Raw genomic sequence first — 25118 nt, 5'->3', positions numbered from 1 at the left:
ACATCTATACAATAGAATATTATTCAGCCATCAAAAGTACTGAAAGTACTGATATTCATCACAATATAGACGAACCTTGAAAATATGCTAGGGGCACTTGGGTGGCTCAGTCAGTTAAGCGTCCAACTCTTATTTCAGTTCAGGTCATGATCTCAGGGCTGTGGACTCAAGCCCTGTGTCCTGTGGCTGGCTCCACGCTCAGCAGGGAGTCTGCTGGAGATTTTCTCCCTCTGCCCTCCCCCCACACATGCATGTGCTCTCTCAAATAATAAACAAATAAATCTTTAAAAAAAAAAAAAAAAGAAAGAAAAAAAGAAAATATTATGCTAAGTAAAAGAGGCCAGCCACAGAAAGCTCCACAGTGTATGATTCCATTTACATGAGATATCCAACAATAGGCAAATCCATAGCAGAAAGAGCAGGTTAGCAGTTACCAGTATCCAGGGGAGGGGAAATCTGAGTGATTGCTTAACAGGCATGGATTTCCTTTTGCTGTAACAAAAATGTTCTAGAACTATCTTAACTTCTTTAGTAAGGAACAAAGTAGTGTGGAGTGGTTGCACAATGTTACAAATATACTATAACTCAATGAACTGGTAAAACTTTAAAATGATGAACTTATGTTCATCAATCAAAATTTTTATTGTATCTTTATGAGATGACAGAATTAACTAAACCTATTATGGTAAATCATTTCACAATATATATAAATAAAACCATTATACTATACACCTTACCATTATGTTATACATCTTTTTTTTTTTAAGTTTTATTTATTTAAGTAATCTTTATACCCAACGTGCAGCTCAAACTCATGACCCCAAAATCTAAAGTTTCCGGGATGCCTGGGTGGCTCAGTTAGTTAAGCATCTGCCTTCAGCTCAGGCCTCAATCCCAGGGGTCCTGGAATCGAGTACCACATTGGGGTCCTTGCTCAGCAGGGAGCCTGCATCTTCCTCTGCCTGCTGCTCCCCCCTGCATATGCTCTCTCTCTCTCTCTCTCTCTCTAATAAATAAATAAAAAGTTAAAAAGTTAAAAATTAAAAATAAGGGTATTTTGCCTTTTCCCCATTAGTTATATATACTCTACAGTTTAATGTTTTATCATTTTTAAATAGGTAATATAAATATAGTAAAATACGTGGATATTTTTCATATAATGCGGGAGAGTATACACTTTTTTCAAAAAGTGTTCCTCTCAACCCTGTTTTTCTTCCAGTAGACAATCACAATTAGCAATTTGTTGTGATACTTCCAGTCTCAGTTTTTGCAGCCTGAGATTACATCTCATTTAACCTTGTATACTCATTACCTACGGCACAATACTTGGCTCAAGGAAAGGAATCAAATGATAAATACTAAACAAGGGATAAATGAATGGATACCAGAAAAATGAAGACAGATGAAAAGAGATAATAGATGGACCCAGAAGAAAGGCAGATGGAGGATGGATGGATGGAAATTTGGACAGAGATAGGTTGATGTGAACAGATGGATGATATTGATGTGAACAGATGGATGTTGTTGAGAATTTACTATTACATTAAAGTGACAGTAAAACCAATATAATTTCTAATATGTGAAAACAGAGGGGTACCTGTCAGTTAAGTGGCTGCCTTTGGATCAGGTTACAATTCCAGGATCCTGGGACTGAACTCCACATAGGGCTCCCTGCCCAGTGGGAAGCCTGCTTCTTCCTCTCCCTCTGTCCCCCAGCTTATATTCTCTCTCTCACACTCTATTTGAAATAATAAACTATTTCTTTAAAGCATTAAGAAAAACAGAAAAATGTTTCCATTATCTTGGTCTAGCACTCAGATTATAAGAAAAATATAAAAGAGGAAAATCTAGGGGCGCCTGGGTGGCTCAGTGGGTTGGGCCGCTGCCTTCGGCTCAGGTCATGATCTCAGGGTCCTGGGATCGAGTCCCGCATTGGGCTCTCTGCTCAGCAGGGAGCCTGCGTCACTCTCACTCTCTCTGCCTGCCTCTCTGCCTACTTGTGATCTCTCTCTGTCAAATAAATAAATAAATAAAAATCTTTAAAAAAAAAAAAAAAAAGAGGAAAAGCTAAAAACAGCACATGGTTGGGCCGCCTGGGTGGCTCAGTGGGTTAAGCCTCTGCCTTCAGCTCAGGTCATGATCTCAGGGTCCTGGGATCGAGCCCTGCATGGGGCTCTCTGCTCAGCAGGGAGCCTGCTTCCTCCTCTCTCTCTCTCTACCTGCCTCTCTGCCTACTTGTCATCTCTCTCTGTCAAATAAATAAATAAAATCTTTAAAAAAAAAAAATTGCCCTAAACCAAAGACAAAAGAAAAGGCCCACTAAAAGATCCATAAGAAACTGGCAAAGGGGAGTGAAGGAGTAGGGAATGAAGCAGAAGGAATGCAACTAGACTAAATATCATTTTTTACCTTTGAAATTCAAATTAGATGCTGAAGTTATCTATTCAAAAAAAATACTTTGTTTAAGACACAGAAACATAAGCACATAAATTAAAAAAAAAAAAAAGACCTACATTTTCTAGGCAGAACTTTGGTGAAATTTTAGAATGCCTAGATAAAATGAAAAATCCTAGGACATTCCAAAGAGGAAAAAGCAAGCTTCCAATGAAGAAATTCCCATGAGCAACAAGAAATACCAGAAGAACAGCAACGGTTTTGGAATCTAAGACAAAAATTATTCTTAATATAGAATTCTATATTCAGCCAAACTATTAATCAAGTATGAGTATAAAACACATTATCAGACACACAAGAACTCAGAATATGTACACGTCCTATACGAAAAAGCTACTCTAAAAGATGTCCTCAACTGAACCAAAACAAGGAATCCAAGAAAAATCACAAATGAGATGTAAAGAAATGCTATTAGCTAAGTAAGCTCCAGAATATTTGAAGAAAAGGCAGAATAACTTAAGAAAACTCATTAGGCCTTAATACCTGGAAGTCTGTTTTAAGCAGCAATTACTTAATGCACAGATTACTTTTCCTTCTCCATGGGTCTTAATATACTAATTCATCCCACAATAATTTCATAATCACAGTATTTTAAGGCTATTATATGGTTTTCAGTGTTTCCTCTTTAGAATCAACTCACAGGGACACCTGGGTGGCTCAGTTGGATAAGCGGCTGCCTTTGGCTCAGGTCATAATCCCAGGGTCCTGGGATCAAACCCCACCTCAGGAATCCCTGCTCAGCGGGGAGCCTGCTTCTCTCTCTGCCTCTGTCTGCCACTCTGCCTGCTTGTGCGTGCGCTCACTCTCTCTCTCTCTCTCCTCTGACAAATAAATAAATAAAATCTTTTTTTTTTTTTTTTTAATTTTTTTTTAATTTATTTATTTGTTAGAGAGAGAGAGAGAGCGAGCACAGGCAGACAGAGTGGTAGGCAGAGGCAGAGGGAGAAGCAGGCTCCCTGCCGAGCAAGGAGCCCGATGCGGGACTCGATCCCAGGACGCTGGGATCATGACCTGAGCCGAAGGCAGCCGCCTAACCAACTGAGCCACCCAGGCGTCCCAATAAATAAAATCTTAAAAAAAAAAATCTACTCATAGACAAAAAGCAGGATGCTATAAAAATACTTTAAATATAGGCAGATGGAGAAAAAGAGTAGGAGAAATATATTACTTTCCTTAATATTCACATCAGGAAGAGCACAAATATCTAAACTGACAAGTGAAGAAAAAAAATTTATGATCTAGAGTCATAAAAGTATTCACTACAAAAAATCTAAAATAACAAAGGTAATAAGTTTGAACATTGAGATGGGAAAGGGGAAAATGGGAGGTGATAAGACTTCACGAAATTGTTCAGCTTTCCTAATGGAAAATCAACAAAAAACATCTAAAGCTGATAAATCAAGTAACAGAATTATAGTGGTGTCCAGGTGGCTCAGTCAGTTAAGCATCCGACTTCCAGCTCAGGTCATGAAGTCAGGGATCGAGATGGGATCAAGACGGGATGGAGCTCAGCTGGGAGTCTGCCTGTCCCTCTCCCTTTGCCCTGCCCCTCTTGCTCGTGCTCATGTGCACTCACACTCTCTCTCTCAAATAAACAAATAAACATTTTTTTAAAAGAAACAGAATTATATGTGTATTACAGTGTTAAGCACCAGTAAAACTTAAAAAACAGAAATAGTTAACACTGGTGACCTCTGAGAAATGAGCAAAGCTTGACAGTGGACAACAAGATGGAAGGCTTTTATTTTTCATTCTATATACACTTGTACTGTTGGAGTTTTAATCAGGTACAACTATTACTTAATAAATTTTAATAGCATAAAAATAAAAATATTTCCACTTTAACACAAATATACCATATAAAGATCAAAAACTGCTGAGAAATTAGTTAACAGAACTCTGGTTTTCTAAGTTACACAACTTGACAACAAAATTACATACAATTTTTTTTTTCAGAAAAAAGGCAGGCCACTTTTTTTTTTTTTTTAAGATTGTATTTACTTATCTGAGAGAGTGACAGAGCAAGAGAGCACAAGCCAGGGGAGAGGCAGAGGGAGAAGCAGGCTCCCAACTGATGTGGGACTCCAAAGGTCTCAGGATCATGACCTGAGCCAAAGGTAGACGCTTAACCGACTGAGCCACCCAGGCGCCCCAAGGTCACTTTTTCTTTAAACTTTCACTTAAATCCAAAACAGATTGACTCAGTGTTTAAGTCACTCTTAAAATGCAATTATAGGGGTGCATAGGTGGCTCAGTGGGTTAAGCCTCTGCCTTTGGCTCAGGTCAAGATCTCAGGGTCCTGGGATCGAGCCCCGCATCAGGCTCTCTGCTCAGCAGAGAGTCTGCTTCCCCCCCTCTCTCTCTGCCTACCTCTCTGCCTATTTGTGATCTCTATCAAATAAATAAATTTTTTAAAATGCAATTATAATAATTACACTGCAAAAGGGAAAACGAAATAGGAAATTAACTTTTGTCAAAAGCAACATGCTTTGTGCCTCAGACCACAAGGAAGTTTCATAGGTAAACTTATTTAACAATCATAAAGAAAATTATAACTTTCCTACAGAAAGATGCAACTAACCTGTAAGGCAAACTAACCACAGGTAAGGCAAAAGTTTTACCTGCTTTTTCCAGCAGCCTTAGATTCACCTTTCTGTCCAAATGTAAATATCTACAAAACAGTTTGCCATGACATGGTTTTGGTCTGTGGTCACAGTACAAAACAAAATTAAATCCATTTCCTAATCAAGTTCTCCTTGGTAACTGAGATCATCAACCACAAAATTCACTGAAGTAATATTTTTTTATATAGAAAACACACAACAGGGGCTACCTGGGTGGCTCAGTAAGTTAAGCATCTGCCTCCAGCTCAGGTCATGATCCAGGGGTCCTGGGATGGAGCCTCGCATCGGGCTCTCTGCTCAGCTGGGAGTCTGCCTGTCCCACTCCCTCTGCCCTACTCATGCTCTCTCTCTCTCCCAGTCTGTCTCTCAAATAAATAAATAAATAAATAATATTTTTAAAAGGAAAGAAATAAAGAAAACACACAGGTTTAAATCCTCTATAAGGAGGGTTTATTTCTCCATTAGAAAGACTCATTATATTAGAAATTAAAGATATTTTTAAGGATACCAATTATTTGAGGACTTTACAGATTTTTCTCTTTGATCCATCACTTACTTTTGGATAAGAATTCAAACCCTCAATAAAAAACTACTGCTGCACACTTGTTTCCTGAATTACATCCTGTCTCCTCTCTTGAGATTCTCTTTCATCCTGCACAATGCGAGCTCAAAAGGGCTATTACAGGAAGTGTTGAACTATCAGCTATTTATAAATGGACAAAATCTTCAAATAGCTTTGTCAGTTACTTCTTCATGGTTCTAGACCTTAAAAACTACCTGTTTTTAAAGAAACAGTCATGTTAGTGACTCAAAACATTAAAATGCTCTGGGGAAAAAATATCTTGTCCCTTCATTTTGGGATCCAAAAGCAGCACGAACATTACACAGTCCCAGCATCACAAGATAACAGGTTGATCTTCAAAAAAACACATTAACCAAATAGCCTTACTCTCATCACTTAGCACCAAGAAAATTTCAAATTGTAATATATGGCCTTCATACTGATGTCTAAACTTCACTGTGCTACATGAGCATTTTGCAAAACAAGCACACAGTTTAATACCACATATTAACTTTTTATCCAGCATATTCAGTCCAAACATAGTACACAAAAGTAAAAATCCTTGATTCATCAATACTGACATCCATTACATCAAAGAAACCTTTCCACAGATCTACTTGTTTCCTCTATGAAACTCAGGAGACATATCTTTCCCATGCTGCTATAACAGTAACCTGTACTTCCTATAGCAAACTAAGGATTTAAAACTCATTTTTAGGGCCATCTGGGTGCCTCAGGCATTAAGCGTCTGCCTTTTGCTCAGGTCATGATCCCAGAGTCCTGGGATTGAGCCCCACATCAGGTTTCCCACTGGGCAGGAAGCCTGCTTCTCCTTCTCCCACCCCACCTGCTTGTGTTCCCTCTCTGTGTCTCTGTCAAATAAATACATAAAATCTAAAAATAATAATAATAATTTTTAAAACCCTCCTGTTTATTTATGAATAATTATTAATTCTTAAAGCCTTAATTATTTCTTTTCCTTATTCTCAGGCTTCTTATCTCCATTCTTTAGAGATTTAGAGCTCATATATCACCATGCTGGCAAATCATCTCAAGCCAGTACTTCCAAAGGTAAACAGTTTACAGAAATTTTAATTAGCTACACTAACATGTGCAAAAACTGTACCTACTAGGATATTCACTGTAGTATTAGTACCAGCAAAATACTGGAAACAGCCTAAATGTCTGTCCATCAAGAGGGATGGTTAAATAAATTATGTAAGTCAACACAATGGAATAGTGAAACTATTAAGAGGAACTAGGCATCGCTGCATATCAGTTATGTAATGATCTTCAAATTATATTTGTTTAAAAATAAACGTAAACTATTTATCATTAAATACACACAACCCCAAGAAAATCTAAGATGGAAAACCAAGAATGGCTGCCTGTAGAAAGGCAAAAGGGTGGGGAAAGTGAAGGCCTATATATTACATTGTGTATCTTTTTATTCACATGCACTTACTACTTACTGAACACACACTTTTTCTTTTTTTAACAAAACACTTTTTTGAAAAAGTGATCAGATATCCTTGCTTGTATTCACAAATTGACAGTTTTTCAGTTCAGGTATCAGTTTGCATTATCAAACTGTTTCAGCTTCAAAATCCCTCCTATAACTTGAAAGACATGAACTTTCCTATTTCACTTGTCCACACTGTCACATACACATTTTTATTAAATGGTCACCTCAGGGGCACCTGGCTGGCTCACTCAGTGGAGCATGCAACTCTTGGTCTTGGTCGTGAATCTGAGCCCCACGTTGGGTACAGAGATTACTTAAATTAAAAAAGTCACTTCATGGATTTGAAAATTGTGTTGCTAAGCCATTCATTCCAAAAATTCGAAAACTTCCCAGTCCAGTATCACAGGGAATGGCCATTTCTCAGCCACAGTATCACATCCCTTGAGCCACATGTGGCTAGTGGCTACTATACTGTAGAGCACAGATGTATCTGCATCATTGCATGAAGTTCTATTGGACATCACTGCTCTAGACTAAGAGTTGGTAAACTAAGCAGGGCAAACTACAGCCTCCAGACCAAAGTCAGCTGACCACCTGTTTTTGTAAACAAAGTTCTACTAGAACATAGACATTCTAATTTAAATTCACTTACATATTATTTGTGGATATTTCCGCACTACAACAGCAGATTCAAGTACTTAAAACATATATGTCTCACAAAGCCCAAAATATTTAGTATCTGCCTCTTTGTGGAAAAAGTTTATCTGTCACTGCTCTAAACAATCAAGTTTCATTGAAAAGAGCATTTATTTCCCTTGGGCTTCAAAAATAAAGTTCTGAAGGCTTGCACTGCATAAATGAAGAACCAATTAAACATAAACCAATGACCGTTTGATTTACTAAGTGCTAAAGATACTAAGTTTATTAACATAAACCCATCATCTCAATAAATTTCCTAAAGTATGTCTAGATGCTGACATTTTCTAAGTATCTCTATAAAATAGCTAGGAAAAGCATAGAACAGGCACCAGGGGTTGCTCGATCAGTTAAGTTTCCAACTCTTGATTTTGGTTCAGGTCATGATCTCAGAGCCATGAGATCAAGCCCTTCAGGTTATTATTTATATTGATATCACACATCTAAGAACAAAGAAGAGCAGAATCACATCTAATGAATACTTGATGAATAAGAGAAGCCTTCTAGAAGAAAAGCTATTTGAATTGGGTGTTAAGGATGAGCAGGAGTACGCCAAGTTAATGGGAGTGAGAAGAAAAGGGACGGAGGAATGGCAGAGCAACACCATTCTACTTTGAATGCAGGGAAGAAAAAAATAGATATGAAAGGGACTTACCAAGTCCTAGAAAATATGAATTCAATGCTACAGAAGCATGGCTTGAAGACTCTGGAATAAAGGAGGGAGTTGGTGGCAAGCATAAAGGCTGTAAAGACTAAAGACTTTAGGATCTGAATGCAAATGGCTTTACATGCTGAAGTGAGGAACTAAGATTGGATGTGATGGTTTGAACCAGAGAGAATGCAGTTTTTCAAGATGTGACGTGATTAATTTTATTTTGTAGAAAAAAAACAAGCCAGGCAACTTGGATCTTGGACTATCGTGAGGAAAGACTAAGATAATAGCAAAGACCAATTTGTCTACTGGGCAAATCAGAGATGGTGGACAAAAGTTAAGACAGTGAGAATGGAGAGAAACCAGATAAAGAGAATTAGAGGCCTGCACTTCTACTTTTTTTTAAATGTCAATGTGATATCTTCCCTTTTCTGTATTTGTTGGTATAGACGTATCCTTTGCATGGATAAGGTTCATAGAATAAGACTCAAAACTGGAGGCAACGTGGCCTTTTTTTTTTTTTTTTAACCTCCTTTGGTATTAAGAAGGAAAACACGTTAAAAAACGCAATAACTCAGTCACGAGATCTGGATTACTATCTTGTAATTTGCTGTGAGGCTTGTCTTTGTTGTGAGACTATGGTCATGACAACCTTTAACAGGTCTGTTTTCTCATTTGTAAAAAGAAATGAGACTAAATGATCTTAAAACTCTTGATAGCTTTCTAAAATGTTATGATCATACTGATACATCTTTAACCTCCATAGATCTCCCCCCCCCCAAAAAAAAGGAAGCAAATACTATCATCTATTTTAACTACAAACCAAATATGAAGAATCTATCAAAACCAAGCTGTTATGGTCATGCCTGTGTGTGTCCACGTGTACCTAACAAATTTATTAGTGAAGGATTTCATGACCTACATTAAGACATGTAAGACACCAATTACTCATCTGTAACTTCATACATTAAGATACATAGTCACCAACTACTCATCTGAAACCCTAAGGCAAAACTGAAACTGTTGTCAGCCATTTCACTTTCAATTAACAAGTATCTTTCAGACATCTCCAAAAAGAAGCATTCTTTGATTGGAGTGGTTCAAAGACTAAATGAATGTCTGCAAAGTTGAATAGTAGTATTGTTGGGTACAACAGTTTTCAGACATAACACTATCCTATGGAATCAAGTTTGTTTGAACCTCTTATTGACAAAAGAACTTTTTAACAATATTCCTTTATCAATCAAAACAAAGTTTTTCAAATTTTAAGAAATAGGGTCTTGAGATTTGTAACCATAAACTGTTATACGTGACTTTTTACTGTTAAAAGAAAAACTATTATAAATTCTTGCTCATACTAAAAAATCTATAAATATTCTGAACTTGTTTCTCAAGAATAACTTTTAAACCTGATTTTATTTAAAAAGAATGGTTGGGTCAAAAGATTCTCTTCCTTCAAAACAAAAAAAAAAAAAGAACAAAAAGAACAAGTAACATTTTTATTGAAAGTGAAAAACCCAAATGTAATCTTTCATTTCCACTGTTATATATTTATGTGGTATAATTAACATAGCCTAAGTTAAAGTCATATTTCAATGAAAATTTTCTAAGGTTTTTTAAACTGTAACATTAAACTACAAGCAGAGGCTTTTCTAATGATGCTTCGTGCTACATTACTTCCTCCTGTGTTTCTCCAAAAGACCTGAATGATTTTTTGGTTATATACTACGTTATATACATCAGAATAATTTCTCTTTAATGAACCCATGTGATTTTTTTCTTGCTCCCTAAAATAGCACTATATATCTTTTAATTAACCAAAATAAATTATGTAAAGAGCTAAACTGTAATTGACCATGATCAGAGTAAATCCCTTTACTATGCAAATGTACATCACAGTTTAGAACCATTACTAAAAACTTTCTATTCTTTCAAATCGCTGTTATCAGTGAACATAAAACTAATCCTACCAACCCACAAGAGATTTGTGTTTACTGTAAAGCCTCAAATCTCAACTAGATCCTTGGTCCAAGAAAACCTACCTTTATAATGATTTTTCTTACAAGTAATACAGATATCAACTAAAGCTTTCAGACCCTACAAGTTTCTTTAAAATGTATATTTTGAAAATACACAACTGATCTTATTCTATTAAAGAAACTTCATTAATTCTAATCAAACAAATTTCACTCAAGAAGAAACTGTAGTCGAATCAAGAACTTTATTAGAGGGGAAAATATTCAAGTAGAACAATTAGAAGCAGGAATTAAATTATCTGTTTTCTGTTATAGCCCACACTATCGAAATACAATTCAAAAGCAGAATTTTCAATTTTTCTCAAAAGTTGCCTAATAAAGGGAAGCTATTTTAACAACAAGAATGAAAATACATTTTAGAAATTCCAGATGAAATGTATTATAAAGTTAGCATGAGGAGTTTGAAAAACACCCTGTAACTTGTTTTGTAATGCCAATGTCCAGATAGGAAAACTAGATGTCCTCTCCCCAAGTTATCTGATAAGATTCCTACAGGGACACCAGTGAAACAAGTAAAGTTAATATTCCAAAAACAAAATACAAGTTAATTATAGTACCTCACATTCCAAGCTATTAATCCAAGGACACTTGGCAATTAACTAAATGAAAGTATTATGAGAAAAGTTTACAACTGAATACGATGGGGCCCGTTCAGTTTTAAGACAAAAATTACTTGCAGTAACAATCCTTTACACGTGTATTGTACCTGGTGATTTCCACCATACTTTATGATAAAACAATTTGTAAAGTTGTGCTTTCTCGTTCTCTGTACGAAATTAGCGAGCACAGACTCTAACGACTTTCATCCTAGAGTTCATAAATCAACTGCATCAGAGTGAGCAGAACGGTAGGCAGCACTTCAAATCTTACTAATGTCATTATGGCTGATTCTCACTTTATCCAGAAATGTTCCCTTACAACCCTAAAACCTCTCTTTCATATAGTTTTTGAAATCTAAGTCTTTGAAATCTAAGGGGGACAGGTAGATAGACGTTCCTGGGCTTCTAACTCTGGGGGAGGAGTATTCCTGCCAGGAAGGGCGGTGAAGAAGCGATTGGTTCAAACCTATCCTTGGCAGGCAGGGAGCTGGTTCCACCTGTCCTACAGCACGAGCCCGTCTACCCTACAGGACGGAGGACAGGCGTTCTCAATACTTTATCCAGCTCGCCTTCTCCTAAGAGAACAATCAATAAAGGCTTCCTAAGAGGTCATTACGGTTCTCCCAAAACTCTCAGGAAAACAAAGATTCACATTCCGTTCTGGACAATCTAGGTGCTCGATAAAGCCCAGCACGCATTTAGCCAGGATACGGAGTGGAGGAGATCAGAATATCCAAGGGGGGGGGGGGGATGATTTACCAGAGAACTAGACGAACTCTGAAGTTCTGCGGGTAAAATGCGGTTAGTTTTCCAGGAGGTCCTACATTCGAGGGAAGATGCGGAATTCGGAATGTGAAAAAGCGAAATCAGGGCAAATGAGGAGGGATCCAGAAGTCGCCGAGTCTAGGCAGGGACCGGGGGCTGCGCTGAGGTGGCAATGGGCTGGCTGGCCCCAAGGGCAGAGGTGCCCGGCGGGTCAGACCCGTGAGGCTGGCTAGGACCCCAGCGCTCGGCCGCGCGACCGGCTCCTCGGCTAGGTTTCAAACCGCCGCCCCCGGGAGGAGCTCAGCCGATTGGAAGTTCCACAACGACCGTCACCAGCCCAGGGCCGGAGCGGCAACTCCTCGGCAAAGCTCTCCCAGCCCTCCGCGTCTCCCCAGGAGACCAGACCCCACAAACTCCACCTCCAACCGAGGTCCCAACTCGAGTCCCGCCGCCAGCTCCATGCACGCGGAAGGCGCCCTCTGGGACGGGACCGACGCCCCCCGACTGGGCTGCGCCGCGGGAGTTCGAGGGGCGCGACGGGGCCGCGCGGGGGGGCGGGCAGCACCAGCGTCCCTCAGTCCGCGCTGGGACGCGGCCCCGCGACCACCTCCGCCTTGCCCCTCCGGAACGGCCCGACCTGGCTCCGACCCACCCATCCCGCGCGGTCGCGGGCAGGGCGAGGACCCAAGCCAGCCTACTCCCCCCGCCCCTGCTCTTACCCATCTTTCCGCCTCGCCTTGTAGACGTGCCCGTAGGTGCCGCGTCCCACTTTGCACCCTTCGTACTCAAACAAATCCTCCACCCGCTCCCGCTCCGCCGCCAGCTTCGCCTTGAAATCATAATCCATTGTCTGCTTTCCCCATAGAGGCACCGGGACGCGGGGGCCGCCGCCGCTCAGTCCCTCCTCCTCCTCCCCCCGCGACCGCCGCTCCACTTCTCCAACAGCCGCCTTTCGGGCGCGCGCGCGCCGCCCGCCGCCCCGCGGTCCGCCTTCAGCAAGGGACTCCTCGGCGGCCGCGGCAGCCACCTCCTCCACCACCTCCTCCTCCTCCGCGGCGGCGGCGGCGGCTCCCGCAGGCAGCCCCAGTCCCGCCTCCCCCCTTCATTTCCTTGTTTTGGAACCTGGTGGGCCGCGCCGCGGCTTCCTCGAGCTCATTAACGAACCATCCCGCCCACCCTGAGGTCGCGGGGGCTCCTGGGAAATGTAGTTCCGAAGGCTATAAAAGAGGTTGAGTTTTGCCAGCAAAAGGAATACAGCACCCAGGTTGCTTTGGGCCACCACAGCCCCGCCCCCACGAGGCGTGCACGCCTGCGCACTGGGGCCGCCCCTCCCCCTCAGGTAGAGCCGCACTGCCAGTTCCTGTGAAGGTAGAAACCTCAAAGTTGCAGTATTCTTTCTGCGAGTCTGTGGGAGCTGGTGAAAAGAAGGCCCTTGTTCTGGTGTGAGGAAGGTACTCCACTATAACTGCTTCCAGGCGAGAAGGAGAGTGGAAAGTATTTGGCAAATGCTTTGCTCAGGAGTTTGCTCCAGCGGTTTGAGAGGCGAGGGTTGTGGTTAAGGCAGTTGTACTGCAGATTGTTTGTTTTTTGTGACAATTGGTCCGCCTGTTACCCCGCCCCCTCCCCTGTCCAAACACTCATTGGCTGAGACTGGAGAATGACGTCCTCGTTGGTGCGTGGGTATCCCCAGGCTTTGGCTTCTTTCCCGCTCCTGATTGGTAATGGGGTGTGCTCGGTTGTTTCTGATAGGTTAATCTTTTTTCTTTACGATGCAAAAACCGTATTTCAAAAGCTGAACCATCAGCGGTTTCCAAGTCCTAGCATCGGTCTGAGGAGAACTTCTGAGACCTAGCAGCCAATCATCCTTTTCCTCGCGCTCTAGTCACGGTCTCCTACCATATGCGGTTCCCACATGGGAACCAAGCTTTGGCCATCTGTCTAAGGACAGTTAAAGTGCCAGGAAGGGGGGAGCCTGCGTGGCTCAGTGGGTTAAGCCTCTGCCCTCCGCTCAGGTCATGATCTCAGGGTCCTGGGATCTGAGCCCGCTGGGGCTCTCTGCGGGGATCCTGCTTCCCCCCCCCAACCCCCGCCTGCTGCTCTGCCTACTTGTGATCTCTCTGTGTCAAATAAATAAAATCTTGAAGAAAAAAAAAAGTGCCAGGAGGATAGATCGTTTTAAAAACAATCATCAGGTTTGGACTTTAAGTCTTTTTATGGTCTATGCATAATGATGACATTCTCCTAGAATGTTTAAGAAAGTCTCCTTAAGGTAAACATGGATTCATTTAATTATTGCGTGCTTAACGTGTCAGATGCTTAGGATATAATCTTAAACATGATTGCTGCTAGGGTAGGACTAATATACCGCTTTTAGTGGGAGCACAAAGGAAGAAATGGTCACTTTTATCCAAAGTGGTAAGGAGAGTTAATAGTGAGTCACCTGCCTGCTAAGTTTTGGGAGAAACCTGGAAAACTTGGGCGGGGAGGGGAGGTATGGAGATCGTTTATTTACTACAAGAGTAAATTTCTTGGGAAACTTCTCAGATCTTGAAGCCAATCAAAAAGTATGTGAGTTTCTCTTATTTCCAGGAACCGTGATAAGTGCTGGAGATACCAGATGAAATTGGTCTTTTTCCATCCGGGGAACCAAAACCTATTGAAGAAATAAACACGCAGGCAAATTCAAAATAAACCCTGTGGGTACAAAGAGCAATGGTAGAATAGGAGGACTTCTAGAGGAGTCAGGCTAAGCTTGGGAGGTCAGTTTGACCCAAAATTTTAAGAACCTTATGTGAAAGGCAAGTGGGCAAAGAGCAGGAAATTATTTAAGGCAGGATGGCAAATACATACATCAAGAGAGAACATGATATATTCTGAGAAATGCAACTAGTTTGAATGTTACAGATTAAAGCAGGGAAAGGGGATATCTAAAAAGACGTTAGACAGGTAAGAGATCAGATTATGAAGAGCAATATATGTCAAGTAAGTTTTAGATTTCATCATTTTATAGGCAATAGGAAGCCATTAAAGACTCTTGAGCTAAAGAGTATTATCATCAGTGCTGTGTATTCAAAAACTCCTCCTGATAACAGTGTTCACAATAGATTGGAAGAAGGTGAGAACAGTAAAGCTATTGCCTCAAGGCACCTGGCTGGCTTCCCAAGTTGGCAGAGCATGTGACTCTTGATTTTAGGGTCTTGAGTTCAAGCCCCATAGCATGAAGCCTATTTTAAAAAAGAAAAAAGAAGAGGAAGGAGCGATTGCCTTAATACTTATAAAATACAGCGATCTGAACCATAGATGGGCAGTGCTGATCATGAGAAAAAGACAGATACCAGAATCATTTATGAATCAAATTCAACAGAATCTAGTGGTTAATTGTGGGTTTAAGGGAGAGAGAATAATCCAAAATGACTCCCAGGGTTTTGACTTTAACAATAAGGTATATATGGGGTGCCTGGGTGGCTCAGTGGGTTGAAGCCTCTGCCTTCAGCTCAGGTCATGATCCCAGGGTCCTGGGATCGAGCCCCCCATCGGGCTCTCTGCTCAGCGGGGAGCCTGCTTCCCCTCTCTCTCTGCCTGCCTCTCTGCCTACTTGTGATCTCTGTCTGTCAAATAAATAAATAAAATCTTTAAAAAAAAAGGTAAATAAAAGAATAGGAGCAATTTTTTAAGAAAAGAATTTTAAATGTGGCTAGAGCATGTTGAATCTGAAGTGCTCCTGCAGCATCAAGATAGCAATAACAAGTAAGTCGAATTTAAATAAAAATTTTTTTTAAAAAAAGAACAAGTAAACTGTTGAATATTTTTACCTGCTGACGAGATGTCTGGTCTAAATGTATAGATCTGAAAATCATCAGTGTAGAGTATGGAGAATATTTTTTGGTTGATTGAGAATATTTTTTGGTTGATTCTTAACTATGGAGTTTTGCATTCATTTTATCCTCAAAATATCCCTATTAAACTTCTTGATTTATTGTTATTTTACATATGAACAAACTGAGCTAGTAAATTAAAGAGACAAGGCTTAATGAGTATGTATTTGGGCATTCATGAAAAGTGGGAAAATGTGTAAGTAAAAAATCAAATATAGATTATGAAAAAGTTAACTAAAAAAAAAAGTTTACCACATCCTGTGTTATTAAGGATATGAGGAAATAGTCTTCTACATTGCTAGTGAAAGTACACATTCACAAAATATATACCAGTATGTATATTATGTACATTAGATTAGGCAGCATCTATCAAAATTACATAGTAGTTTCAAAAAAATAATAATAATAGGGGCGCCTGGGTGGCTCAGTGGGTTAAGCCTCTGCCTTTCAGCTCAGGTCATGATCTCAGGGTCCTGGGATCGAGCCCCGCATCGGGCTCTCTGCTCAGCAGGAAGCCTGCCTCTCTGCCTACTTGTGATCTCTCTCTGTCAAACAAATAAATAAAAATCTTTAAAAATAATAATAATAATAATAATAATACATAGTAGTACCACTCCTTGTGGTGGATGCTGTGATGTACCCCACAGAATGGATAAATAAAGTATGGCATATCCATCAGTGGATTATTATGCAGCCCTAAAAATAATATGAAGACTATGAACTATTCCTCTCAGATCTTTCTGTCCAGGGAGCCTCCATCTGCTAAGTCCTGATTCTACCACTGCATTTGCAATGAGGCCGCACTCCCCGTGGACTGCTCCCAGCCGATGACTGAGCGTAGCAGGATGTTCAGGCAGGTCCATTCCTGCAGGATGCAAGATTCCTCTGATATATGACTTTGTCTTAAGGAATCCCCAGGTTTAAGCCTGTCTGAAGCTTTCTTAGAGCTATGTTGCAGTCTGAGTCACTAACTACCCCAGCCCTCCTAACTTCCCACCTGCCCCCCTTCATGGGGCTCAAATCAGCATCACTATCTGATTGTCTCCAGCTCCTTTTTCTCCCTCACAGGCATTTCCTCCAGTAAGTTTCTTGCATGTCTAATCCCATCTTGGCATCTGCTTTTGAGAACACTTTAACAATGAGGAAATTGTTTAGGCACTGATATGAAAAGACCTCCAAGATATATTTTTAACTGAAAAAAAAAAAAAGCAAGGATCAGAAGAGTGTCTGTAGTATGCTAAAATTTTCATACAAAAGGAAAAATATGTATTTGCTTATATATATGCATAGACTGATCGCTAAAAAGACCACAGGAAACCATTTGCTCAGGGAAGGTAAATGGCTTGAGAATCAGGGATAGGAGGGGAAATTTGTAGTGTATGCCTTTTTGAATTTTGATTCATAAATGTTGCCTTTTCAAAAGGTGAATAAATATAATTTAAATGAAAAAAAAAGTAGGGGCACCTGGAGGGTTCAGTTAGTTAAGTGGCTGACTCTTGATTTCAGCTCAGGTCATGCTCTGGTTTGTGAGATTGAGCCCCACCTGGAGGCCCATCTCAGACTCCCTGCTTGGTGGGAAGTCTGCTTGAGATTCTGTCTCCCTCTGCCCCCCCCCGCTCCCCCCATTTGTACCCCCCCATTTGTGTGTGTGTGTGTGTGTGTGCATGCAAATGCACACACGTGCACACACACATGCGCTCCTTCTCTCCCTCTCTCTAGAATAAATACGTAAATCTTAAAAAAAAAAAAAATAGGAGCTTGGCTAAGAAAGGAGAAAGGTAGAATTGAACCTACCATAGTCAAGAGAAGTTCAGAGTTTAGATATGTTATTAGTTCATTTTTTTAATTTTTTTTAAGATTTTATTTATTTATTTGATAGAGGGAGAAAGAGCACAATTAGGCAGAGAGGCAGGCAGAGGCAGGGTGGGGGGAAACAGGCTCCCCACTGAGCCAGGAGCCCGATGCGGAACTCGATCCCAGCTGGGATCGTGACCTGAGCCGAAGGCAGTTGCTTAACCAACTGAGCCACCCAGGCGCCCCTGTTATTAGTTCATTTTTAATAGGAAGATTTTCATAAGCTGAAGGGAAAGAACTGGTGGAGAAAGAAAAGGTGAAAACATAGGAAATATTGGAGCTAAAATATGGAGATTCTAGAGGACAAAACCAAAACAGAGGTAGCTTCACACAGAAAAGGAGAAATCTTCAGAAGGTCAGTGGGGAGAGTAAGACTAGGCCCTCATGAAGGAAAGGGAACTGAAGAACTGAGAGATTCCTAGCCTCATTGTAATAAAAGTAATAACTTCTGTATAACATGGGAAGCATGATCAAATGCAGAGGGAAAAAAGCAATGGGGCTTAAGCAGGGGGCCTGAAGAAGGAATTATGGTTTTGGCTTTTCTGGGGCAAGCAACAGAGTGGGAATGAAAGTTAATATTTATTGAATCGAAGGCATTTTATATAAATTAACTAATATGATCCTTACATCATTCTCTGAGGAATATATGTATTATCTCCATTTTGCAGATTTAAAAACCCCGAAGCTCTAGGAAAATAAATTATGGAGTGTTACAGTTAGTGATAGGATTTAACCCCAGGTTTCTATGACACTAGAGGACAATACTGTCAAGGATTAACAGGGCCATTTATCAAGATCAAATGATCCTTCTGAGACATTCCTTCCTGTCTTTTTTTTTCATCCTCTTTGTGTTAAATTCTACTTTGTATATGTTAAAATCACTACCTCTACTTTCTTTTTCTTCATATGTGGTTGATAACAGTCATCTGTTTCCACTTTCTCGGTGGGTGGAATAGTCATTGGGCTTATGAAGTACAGCGACTGTAGCATTACCGCAGCCCTTGAGATGTTCATTGTGTTAGTACGTTAAAGAGGCCTTCCTTGCCTTTGTTCTTCCACTCAAACAGCAACAGCTCTCCCGCCAATCAGATTTCAGGGCATTCATCGCCATGTAAATACCTGTGACTCTTCTCGGAGGCATATTCAGACTATTTAAACATTGATTAACAGTCTGAGAACAAAGTTCCATTTAATAAGGATGATGCAAGTGAAAAGCTTAATTATCTTTAGGACACAGTCAATGTCAGGGAAGCTGAGAAAAGAGGAATGAGAGGCAGTCAGAGTTAAGAATCAGACCTCTTCAGGTGCATGGGTGGCTCAGTCGGTTAAGCGTCTGACTCTTGATTTTGCCTCAGGTCATGATCTCAGGGTCGTGAAATAGAGCCTCCAGGTGAGGCTGTGTGCTCAGTGTGGAGTCTGCTTGAGATTCTCTTATCCCTCTCCCTCTGCCCCTCCCCTGCTTGCATGTGGGAACTCTCTAAATAAATAAATAAATAAAATCTTTGGGGGGAAAAAAAAAGTATTAGACCTCTTCCTGCTAGAACTCCCAAACTAAGGGAGGGATACCCACCTGCTGTTGACAGAGTATGGAGAAGAGCTGAAGGCCTCTGTCAGTTTAAGGCTGCTGTTAACAAATGGCCACAGGCTGGGTAGCTTAAAAGAACAGGAATTTATCCTCTCACAATTCTGAAATCCAGAAATCAAGGTATACCAAGTTTGGTGCCTTCTGGGAGAATCTGCTGCATGCCTCCCTCCTAGTTTGGTGACTGTCAGTAGTTCTTGGTGGTCCTTGGCTTTCCTTGGCTTGTGGTAACATAACTCCAGTCTCTGCCTCTGTCTTCACATGGCCATCTTCCATTAGTCATACTGGATTTAGGCCCTACCCTAATCCTCATGGTAGAAGTTACCACCTCATCATAACTTCTATGCATCTACAAAGATCTTATTTCTAAATAAGATCATACTCTCAAGTTCTAGGTGGGCATGAATTTGGGGGGAACACTATTCAACCAGGAACCGTGCTCAGTTTATACTGTCACTGAATGAGGGGCCATCCTGAAAAAAAGGAAGAAAATGATCTTTTCCCTCATCCACACAATATTCAGCATGAATGGGAGGGTCTTTTAGCATCCCCAGACTGGGCTTTCTTATTTATATTTTTCTTTTCATAAAGGAGAGTCTAAGGGCACCAGGGTAACTCAATCAGTGAAGCGTCTGACACCTGATTTAGGCTCAGACCATGATCCCAAGGTCCTGGGATCTAGCCCCATGTCTGGAGCCTGCTTCTCCCCCTGCCCCTCCCCTGCTCTTGTAAGCAAGTGCTCTCTTTCTCTCTTTCACATGCTCTCTCTCTCTCAAATAAATAAAATCTTTTAAGAATAAATAAACAGGCACCCGGGCGGCTCAGTTGTTAAGTGTCGGCCTTTGGCTGGGGTTGTGATCTTGGAGTCATGGGATTGAGCCCCATATCAGCTCCCTGCTCAGCAGGAAGCCTGCTTCTCCTTCTCTCACTCCCCCTGCTTGTGTTTACTCTCTTGCTGTGTCTCTCTCTGTCAAATAAATAAATAAAATCTTTTTTAAAAATTTAAAAAAAAAATAGAGGAGAGTCTAACTACAAGAATATTGTTAAAACGCTCCCTCTCCTTCTTTTAGCCGGGTTTCTCTGCTCTGACAACAAAAACATGTCATGGTGAATGAGTCTGATCTTTAAAAATTAGCCTCGTAGGGGTGCCTAGCTAGCTCAGTTGGTAGAACATGCAACACTTGATTTTAGGATCTGAGGGTCATGAGTTCAAGCCCCATGTTGGGTGTGGAGTCTACTTTAAAAAAAAAAAAAAGTAGCCTTGTAAACAGGTTACAAGATCTTCTTGTTCTTATCATTTTTTTAGTAGATACAGTGTGTGAAGATATAGAACTTTTCAAATATACAGGAACTACAGTGTGCTACAAAATAACAATGAAGTAGGTTTATTCAGCTGATGTTTATCTCTAAGAGAAGTGGGGACATTTTTATTTTCATTCAGAAAAGAATTCCAAATAGGAGCAAGGCTTTATAGCTACCTTATTTGTCTTTTTGGCTTACTATATTTTCAGGAAAACAGAAGAAGAAATAGGAAGTTCACAAATATGACTTTGCCAACTATCTTTTCATTCTTTAAACTTTTTAGCTCCAATACAGCACAAACCAATCTCTGATATCTGAATGTAGCCTGCCCTGGGATCTAAGCAAAAAACAAATAAATGATAATCACACAGAAGTTAAGAAAACCTAAATCACATGCCAGTAAGGAATCTGAAAAAGTTTGGCCCACACGTTAAAAAACTGAGTTCATTTGACACAGGTAGGGAATCACAGTGAAAGAAAAAAGTGATGGTTTCAACCATTTGCTCAAGTCAGAAGGAAAGGCAGGTGTGCCCCACTTCCAATGGATTAGTCATGAGGAGAACTAAGCTGCACATCTTGCAAATCAGGTTCAGTGCATATATGATAGAAGGAGTGAACAAAATCATGACTATTTTTTAATGCTTATACCCTTAGTCATGACCAGTTATAAGCTATGTGGAAGTCAAGTTTGAATATGGAGATAAAATTTATCTTACCACAGTCTACTCTAGGTCAGGGAAATTTATTGAAGAGATTTACCAAGTTGTTTCCTCATGGTTCAAGGCTTAACTCAGGATCATCTTCAAGAAATCTTCTATGACCTCCCCAGACTAGGTTAGGTGCCCCTCTCCATCTTGGTAACACCTGTGAGACCTCTTTACATTTTCTTACCTTAAGCATATCATATTTACCTGTCTTTCTTCCCAGACAGGCTGTGAGCTCCTCAGTGAGCAAAGATTAGATTGGTTGCTTTCCAAACTATATGTTTATTTTTTCACTGAATATACAATTCCAAGTTAAAAATGAAATTTCCTCAGAACCCTGAAGGCATACCCCCACTATTTTCTAACAGTCAGTGATTCAATTGTATTAGAAATCTGTTTTGGAATGCCTAGGCAGCTCAGTCGGTTGGGCTTTTGCCCTCGGCTCAGGTCATGATCCCAGGGTCCTGGGATCAGGTCCCTCATTGGGCTCCTTGCTTGGCGGGGAGTCTGCTTCTCCCTCCAGCTGGCATTCCCCTGCCTATGCTTGCTCTCTCTCTCTCTCTCTCTCTCTCTTTCTGACAAATAAGTAAATAAATAAAATCTTAAAAAGAGAAAAAGAAATCTGTTTTATCCCTGTACTTTTTTTTTAAAAAATGATGTTTTTAAAAGATTTATTTATTTGAGGGGTGCCCGGGTGGCTCAGTGGGTTAAGCCACTGCATTCAGCTCAGGTCATGGTCCCAGGGTCCTGGGATCAAGCCACGCGTCAGGCTCCCTGCTCAGCAGGGAGCCTGCTTCCCCCTCTCTCTCTCTGCCTGCCTCTCTGCCTACTTGTGATCTCTGTCTATCAAATAAATAAAAATCTTTTTAAAATTTTAAAAAAGATTTATTTATTTGAGAGAAAGCACATGAGCTAGGGTGGGGAAGGGCTGAGGGAGAGGGAGAGGAAGAGAATCTTCAAGTAGACACCCTGCTGAACATGGAGGCACACATCATTGATCCCATGACCCTGAGATCATGGCCTGGGCTGAAATCAAGAGTCACACTCTCCACTAAATGAACCACCCAGGTGCCACACCCCAAAAAAGATTTATTTCTAAATAATCTCTATCAATAACCAATGTGGGGATCAAACTTAACAACCATGAGATCAAGAGTTGCATGCTCTACTGACTGAGCCAGCCAGGTGCCCCTAGGATCCATTCTTTAATCATGGAAATAGAGTATTTCAGGATGTGTCTGGGTATGGGTATTTTGAATGCATTTTGCTCTCTTATTTTCTCCCAGATTTTCCTTTCTCCTCTTCACTACCATCACATCACCACTCCTTTTTGCACCCTTTTTGAGGACTCTCATTGACTCTCATGTTGGACCTCTTAGATTGATTCTTTAAACTAACTTGTATGCCCAGCATGGGGCTCAAACTCACAACCTTGAGATCAAGAGTTGCAAGCTCTTCTGCTTGAGCCAGCCAGGCACCCATCTTAGATTGAGTCTTAATGCCTCTTAATCAGTTCTTTATTTCTCTATCCTCTGATAAGGACTTTAGCATTTCTCTTCTCTTAGAGAACACTCCTGATTTGGAGTGTTCTCTAAGCACCAAGTGTTGGCTTGGTGCTAAATGTCTGATGCCTTTGGTCTGCAGTATTTTGCCCACATGAAGAATGGAGCAGGTGAGGGAACGTCAACTATTCTATATGCAATTCTTCAATTAATATCCCAACTCTAACATCTATTGCTGTATTTCCTTGTATGCCAACTCCAGCAGCGCCAACATTTAGAGGTTTGTGGCAGACCGGTCACTTGCATCTCCCCAGCCTTGTAAATGGGGCCTGTAGCTTCCTCATTCCATGTGTCAGAATAGTCTCGTAGAAATGTTTCAGGGGTGCCTGGCTGGCTCAGGCAGTAGAGCATGCAACTCTTGATCTCATGGTTGTACATTCAAGCCACCTCCCCAACCCCAGCCATAGAGATCACTTAAAAAGAAATTTTTTTAAAAAATGTTTTAAAAGCTCATTCTCTGATTTCTTCACTACTATTTTTTCTTCTTTGTGCTTCTGAATCTCTATTTCAGTGATGTCATAAGAGGGATAGGAAGGAAAAAAAGAAAAACGAGGGACGGGAAGGAAACATATTTACCACCCCCATCTTTAACTAGAAGCAAGAATTGGTACAAGGGCATAAGGCTATGTCTATTTTACTTACCAATAAATAACCAATGCCTCGTGGTTTATAGTATTCCCTACACACTTAGTAATTTGTTAAAAAAAAAAAAAAAGAACACTTCGAGTATCCAAGAGTTTATCCTTCTTTTGTATGACTTACCATCTACAGTAGCCAAGTGAATATGGCAACAGAATTGGGGATGTAGCACTCAGCTTTTTGTTTCTTTGCTTTGTTTTTGTGTTTTTAATAGACTTTATTTTTTAGAGCACTTCTAGATTCACAGCAAAATTGAAAGGAAGAAACAGAGATTTCCCATGTACTCTCTGTCCCCCACAGATGTGTAACCTTCTCCATTATTGGGGGATATAGAACTAGTTTTAATGATTCAAATACATCTAGAGAAATTAAAGATGGTTTTATCCATGTGGGGGGAAAAAAAACAGTGCTTCAGGTAGCCTACCCAGCAAGTGGTAGTTTATTAAAGATGATTACAATGTTAAATCTGAAACCAATAGCAATGAGGTTTTCATGTTCTATTATCTAAAAACTCAACATCGGTCTATCTGGATCTTGAACGTATCTTTTTCTCACACATTAATGTGTAACATCACACATTAGTCATTTGGAAAATGTTTCCCAGAGTTATGCAGATCTAACAAATGTTGACATATTCCATGATCATAAAGATCATATTTGTTAATATCACCATGGATCTCATCAAGAAACTCTTTAAGAATTGGAAAGATATCGGGACACCTGAATGGCTCAGTGGGTTGAACCGCTGCCTTCAGCTCAGGTCATGATCCTAGGGTTCTGGGATCAAGTTCCGCATCAGGCTCCTTGCTCAGCGGAGAGCCTGCTTCTCTCTCTGCCTCTGCCTGCCACTCTGCCTGCTTGTGCGTGCTATCTCTCGCTCTGACAAATAAATAAATAAAATCTTAAAAATAAAAAAAAAAGAACTGGGAAGATATCAAGTTCACAATGTCAGATCAGTTTTTCAAAATACTAATTTTTGCTTGAGAACTCAACTGTTATCATTGGTAACAAATGCCATCAACTCTTTTCCTTGAAGTAACAGTGTCACTTCATTCATGTCTTTTTTTTTTCCTTTAAAGATTTTTAAAAATTTTTTACATAATCTCTACACCCAACATGGAACTTGAACCTACTCCCCTGATATCAAGAGTCACACATTGTACTGACTGAACCAGCCATGCACCCCACTTCTTTCATTTCTAAGAAAATACCAAGTCTGAATAATCGTAGCTTTTCAGGCAGCTATTCTTTCAAGCAGAAGTGATAGTCTATGGGGAAAGGTGGCTACTTGAGCTCACAGTTCCAGTGATTACACAAATGTTTTCCTCAAGACAACCATTGTACTTCAGTATGCCGTGAAAGTGCTTTGTCAGCCAAAGCACTTGTCACACAAAATATTAAAAAGATGGGTACTCTAGGGTCAAGATTTAATAAATCTAATAATTTTTATGCTTCTTCAGGGACATTCCTATACAGACAGACTGGCATTTTCTTTATCGTGAGTACGGCAGTGATGAATGCAAGGACTACTGGTACAGTTTGGTGCCATTATCTCATATATGTTGAGACACCAGCAATGATACCCACCATTGATTGCTCTCACACCATTATTGAAACAAACTCAGTTTAAAAAAAAAAAGGCAAATAAAGTCTTACTATTACTATGAAAATACTTTTAACCTTGTAGGCTTCCAGAAAGGGCATTCGGGGTGCCCAGGAGTCCATGAACCATACTGTAAGAACTGCT

The 25118-nt window shown here is 40.4% G+C and overlaps 1 protein-coding gene across 2 annotated transcripts in view; it reads right to left on the bottom strand.

The window, feature by feature from the left end:
* Positions 1-12787, bottom strand: part of CDK19 (cyclin dependent kinase 19) — a gene marked incomplete at its 5' end in the record, with an annotated part of 160991 nt that extends 148204 nt beyond the window's left edge. The window contains one exon of one of the 2 annotated variants that reach the window (XM_080806930.1): positions 12573-12787. In XM_080806930.1, the coding sequence (XP_080663056.1) occupies positions 12573-12700 (128 nt within the window). The remainder of the gene's footprint in view (positions 1-12572) is intronic. The other variant, XM_080806931.1, reaches the window with a different exon arrangement.
* Positions 12788-25118: the final 12331 nt, after the last annotated feature.

This window comes from Martes martes (genome assembly GCF_963455335.1).
Source record: "Martes martes genome assembly, chromosome: 6".
Lineage (NCBI taxonomy): Eukaryota > Metazoa > Chordata > Mammalia > Carnivora > Mustelidae > Martes > Martes martes.
Note: the sequence above shows the minus strand (reverse complement) of the source record. Positions and strands in the feature narration are given on the sequence as shown.